The sequence below is a fragment of the Gracilinanus agilis genome, chromosome 3 (assembly GCF_016433145.1).
Source record: "Gracilinanus agilis isolate LMUSP501 chromosome 3, AgileGrace, whole genome shotgun sequence".
NCBI lineage: Eukaryota > Metazoa > Chordata > Mammalia > Didelphimorphia > Didelphidae > Gracilinanus > Gracilinanus agilis.
In genome coordinates this window covers 650,722,275-650,727,770 of record NC_058132.1, presented here as the reverse complement: position 1 = coordinate 650,727,770, position 5,496 = coordinate 650,722,275, and the positions used below count along the sequence as shown (strand labels likewise).

At 40.4% G+C, this 5,496-nt stretch overlaps 1 protein-coding gene across 1 annotated transcript; it reads right to left on the bottom strand.

Moving 5' to 3' along the window:
• Positions 1-726: 726 nt before the first annotated feature.
• Positions 727-5,209, bottom strand: SUCNR1 (succinate receptor 1). Its single transcript, XM_044669526.1, has 2 exons — positions 5,168-5,209; positions 727-1,680 (listed from the first exon to the last, which is right to left on the bottom strand). Exons 1-2 carry the CDS (start codon positions 5,207-5,209, stop codon positions 727-729), a joined length of 996 nt encoding a protein of 331 aa, XP_044525461.1.
• Positions 5,210-5,496: the final 287 nt, after the last annotated feature.

Here is a 5,496-nt window from a genome sequence, read left to right as displayed (position 1 = left end):
GAACAGAGGGAAAAATATAAATAGCACACAGTGCAACCTGTCCATTTTTGACTCTCTACACATGCTGAAATCACATTTCTTTATATAGACCCAAGAGTTTTCCAGTGCATCTGTGACCTCACTGATATGCTCGTTCCCGCCAGTGATACTGACTGGAACCCCTCTGTGGCTGCACATCCAATGTGACTCTCATAAGTTTGCCAAAGAGAGATGACCCAATGAGCCAGAGGTGTATGGAGGAGAGGGAGTTACCAACTTCTCTTGACTCATGAAGATACTAATGGAGGCCATGGACGGTCTACTCCTTCCTCTCTCCACAGGAATAGTCCATCACCATTTTTCCCCCCACCATCTATTGTTAAGATGACACTCATATGCTGCTCTTCCTTCCCCATTCCTTGAGCTTAATGTGCTGCAGTCTATTCGTATCCACCATGTGTGCCTCTCTATTTCCCTATTCCCTGCCATTTTCATGTCTTCAGAGACAGCAGAGTCCCCTGAATCACATGTATTTAACATTTCCACAAGAATGTTGGTATTTAATAGATGAATCTCGATTTTAGAGACAAAAGGGTAATTGATGGGTGTATCAGGGAGAAGAGCTGAAGCCCTGGAGTAGAGAGAACAAGCCAACAATCCATGTGACCTCTCAGGGAGACAAAACTTATTCACCCAAAAGGAGAATTCTCCATGTCCTTGAAGGCTGGCGTCAGTAGACCAGTGAGGTCACCTTCTAAAGGTTGTGATGCATTTGAAGAAGGTCCTGGCTTGATTGACCAACATATCCCTGAAGTGATCTCCCATCAGGAAATAAAAAAGAGGGTTGATCACACTGTTCAGAAAGGCTAAGGGTCGGGTCAGAATGTAGATTGAGTTGATGACGACCTGTGTGCATCTAGTCCGCATCCAGACCTCAAGGCGGGAAGCTATCCGCACATTGCGCATGATGTGGTAGGGGGTAAAGAGAACCGAGAATATCACCATCGCCATGATGACCAAGCGGAGGGGCTTCTCGAGGGGGAGAGCCGTAGTGAGTTGTCTGCTTCTCTCCTTTAGGAAAAGGACGATTTTCAGGTAAAAGAAGCACATGACTGAGAGAGGAATGAGGAATCCCAGAACGGTCAGACACACACTGTAGAGAAGGTTGTATTGGGGTTCTCCAGAACTTGCATAGTCATTACAAGTGGTGTCATTGTTTCCCATGTTTGGATCAATGAAAATGAGGATTGGGAGAAGCTCCAGAGTCACCCAAATCCAGATGGCCACCGAGATCAAGATAGCAACTTCTTTCTTTTGCAGGAAATGTTCTCGGAAGGGATATTTCATGAGCAGGTACCGGTCGATGCTGATGAAGGTAAGGAAAAGGATGCTTGTGTACAAGTTGGCATGGAGCAAGTACCTGTTACTCATGCATAGGAAGGTACCATATGTCCAATTCTTATTGGCATACCCTCTCACCAACATGGGCAGGGTACATAGGAAGGTGAGGTCGGAAAGGGAGAGATTGAAGAGATAGATGTTGCCACTTTTCCAATTTCTCAGGCAGAAGAGATAGCCCAAAACAACAACCGTGTTCCCAAGGAGGCCAACAACGAACTCAATGGAATAGAGGATAGGAAGGAAGTGCTTTTCTAGGACTGCCTCTGCTCCCAGCCATTTGCCACAAGTTATGTTCTGATCCTGGGCAAGAGAAAGAAGCAAAAAAATAGGAATAAATCATATATTTTTATTCAATGAGATCAAAAGCAAGTGACACAAATCTGACTTTAGACACTTCCTAGCTAGGTGACCTTGGGTAAATCACTTAATCTCAATTGCCTAGCCCTTACCATTCTTCTACTTTGGATCCAATACGCACTATTGATTCCAAGATGGAAGGAACGGGTTTTTAAAAAAAACTAAAACAAAAAAGGTGGGATATAACAGGTCTTACTGCTTCTGTGACCCCGAGCAAGTCATTTAAAATCTCTAGACATGGATTTCCTTAATCAGAAAGTGAGAGGTTTGGAGGAGATGGCCTCTGAGGTCCCTTTTAGCTCTAAATCTATGATCTAATGTATATTTTTAAAAAGTAAACAACAGCCTCAACAAAAACAAAACAAATTACAACAGTCGAATCATTGTGTTCCAGTTTTCCAGGAAACAGGGTAGAATTACATCTCCATATGACTTTGAGTAGCATAAACAAGAATTTTGGACAATTCTGCTCTAAACACCCACATGGCCTTCTACTTAACCTGTCCATGCAGCTCAAATGTTCTTTGTGTTTTCCTGGATTGAGAGTCAAAATGATCTGGGCTCCTATCCCAGCTCTCCTTTTACTGCCTGGATCAACTTGGATGTCCCTTTTCCTTTCTAGGTTGCATCCTCCTCCTCTTTTAGATCTTGGATTGGGGAATTCCTTTCCAATTTCCCAATCATCATCTATCCAGTCACCAATCTATGACCCATCACCATCTAATCCAGGAGGATGAGGTTCACATGGCTGACAGAATTACCTGAGAAACTAGGGCTTTGTAGATCGGACTCATGAGTGCTACCTTTCAAATCTGCCTCCGACCTGTCCTTCCAGATGAGTCCCCTCACACTCGCTATATTCCAGCAAAACTAGGCTTCCCAACTCTCCTTCTCCAGGCCTTTGCAAAAGTTACTCCTCTCCCTAGAACCGTCTACTCCTTCACCTTGGCTTCTTGAAATCCTTAACTTCTTTTTTTTTTTTTTTTTTACCTTTGTACTTCGGTGTATTGTCTCATAGGTGGAAGATTGGCAAGGGTGGGCAATGGGGGTCAAGTGACTTGCCCAGGGTCACACAGCTGGGAAGTGGCTGAGGCCGGGTTTGAACCCAGGACCTCCTGTCTCTAGGCCTGACTCTCACTCCACTGAGCTACCCAGCTGCCCCAAAATCCTTAACTTCTTTCAAGACTCAGCTTAAGAAGCACCTACTATTAAGAGGTCTTTGTTCTTTTTTAAAATTTATATTTTAATTTATATTGTATATATAATCTTTAAAAAATTATATTATATACAAATGTTATATATATATTTATATTTATTGTATATAATATATTATTATTGTATTTATATATACTTTGTATAAAATTTATATTATAAAAATTTATATTTTATAAAATTTATATTTTATATAAATATAGTGTGTGTGTATATATATATATAAATTCTTACCTTCTGTCTTAGGATCCATACTTAGTATGAAACCATACTTGGTCCCAAGGCTGAAGAGTGGTAAGGGCCAGGCAAATGGAGTTAAGTGACCTGTTTAGGGTCACAGAGTTTGAAAGTATCTGAAGACAAATTTGAACTCAGGACCTCCTATCTCCAGGTCTGGTTCTTTTATTCATTGAGCTACCTTGTTTCAGTCATGTCTGACTCTTTATGACCCCATTTGGAGTTTTCTTGGCAGAGACACTGGAATGGTTCATCANAATATAGTGTGTGTATATATATATATATATAAATTCTTACCTTCTGTCTTAGGATCCATACTTAGTATGAAACCATACTTGGTCCCAAGGCTGAAGAGTGGTAAGGGCCAGGCAAATGGAGTTAAGTGACCTGTTTAGGGTCACAGAGTTTGAAAGTATCTGAAGACAAATTTGAACTCAGGACCTCCTATCTCCAGGTCTGGTTCTTTTATTCATTGAGCTACCTTGTTTCAGTCATGTCTGACTCTTTATGACCCCATTTGGAGTTTTCTTGGCAGAGACACTGGAATGGTTCATCATTTTCTTCTTCAATTCATTTTACAGATGAGGAAACTGAGGCAAACAGAGTGAAGCGATTTGCCCAGGGTGATACAGCTAGTATCTGAGGCTGGATTTGAACTCAGATCTTCTTCTCTATCTACTTCTACTCTATCCACTGCTTCACTTAGCTACCCTTTGTTTTTGTTTTATATTATATTTATTATATTATATTATATTACATTATATTATATTATATATGTATTTTAAATTTACTTATCTGTATGTATGTTTTTTTAATCCCTTACCTTTCATCTTGGAGACAATACTGGCTCCAAGGCAGAAGGGTGGTAAGGGCTAGGCAATGAGGGTTAAGTGACTTGTCCAGGGTCACACAGCTAGGAAGTGTCTGAGGCCATATTTGAACCCAAGCCCTCCCATATCTAAGCCTGGCTCTCAATCCACTGAGCCACCCAACTGCCCCTATGTATGTTGTTTTTGACCAGGACTTGAGAAGTTTCTTCTGCCTTTGTATCTCCAGCATCCAAAGTAGTAATGTGGCTAATAATAAGTGCTTAATAAGGGTTTTATTAGATTGTTGAGACAGGTAATGTTATGAATAGAGCTCTAGACTTGGAATTGGGAAATTCCTCAGTTCTAATCTTGCCTCATATACTTCCTCGATCTGTGACTCTAGGCAAGTCATTTAACCATTCTTTGACTCAGTTTCCTCATTACAAAATAGGGATAACATTAGTATCTGCCTCATAGGGATGACAAATATCAAATAAGATAATTCCATATGCATGTGCTCAAGTTCTGCAAATGTGAAGATGTTATCAAAATGTTAGCTATTGCCATTAACATTCGTTTTGAATTCTTAAATAGCCTCAAGACTGACCCTAAAATTTTCTTTTCAAAACTTATTTGAAGTCTTCTGAGGCTTAATCATAATCAGATAATTCCTTCAACCTTGTAATTTTGGAAATTAAAAACAAAAAATATGGATTTTATTTTCTGGAAAACATACATATGCAACCATTAAGCAAAATGTGTTGCATCTGATTTTTTCCAAACCTGAAACTTTGACACAACAGCCTAAGCCTATTTGTCACATGGTGAAGAGCTGATTTCGGTGGTTTGAGGAAATTTCCCCCGGGAGCTATACTATAGACACGTCTAACTCATAAGCACCCCTCGCAGCTTCTCTATTCAGAGATTTCCTAGTATAATCAGACTACCACAGCTTCTAGAAATCATTTAAAATTTTCTTCATGCCCCAGAAAGAAAGAGGATCCCCCCAACCCCAACAATTAGCTAATGTCAATTACATGCAATGATAGAGAAAAAATAGCAATAAGAGAGCCCAGCCTTTGAAAAATTCAAGTTTGCCCTGCATTTTCCTCCTCAATGTTCCAGACTAGTTAGACACCCCTTGAGTCAGAGGCAAATGCAAGAATTCAAACCAGAGATCCATCTCCTATTGTTCTCATGTTCAGCAGCGCCATCTTGGGCACAATGGCTGAAAACACATGCAGTAGTAATAACATATTTGTAGTCTTAGAATTGGAAAACTGGTCACATGCATTATCTTTGATGCTCACAAGGGAGGTCCTACTGCTGTTATTATTCCCATTTCGCAAATGAGAAAACTGAGGTTCAGAGAGGGTAAAGTGACTTTGCCCCAAGTCACACACCTAATTAATAGTGGTAAAAGTGGTAAAAAACTTGAACCCTCGGCTCCTGGCTCCAAATTTAGTGTCCTTCCACTACACCACATTGCCTTCTTTAGATG

Bases quoted from the DNA above. Each gene is read 5' to 3' on its own strand.
- SUCNR1 (XM_044669526.1), bottom strand. From the start codon at position 5,209: ATGGCGCTGCTGAACATGAGAACAATAGGAGATGGATCTCTG. The intron at 1,681-5,167 runs GTTTGAATTCTT...TCTCTTGCCCAG, and splicing joins CAATAGGAGATGGATCTCTG to GATCAGAACATAACTTGTGG.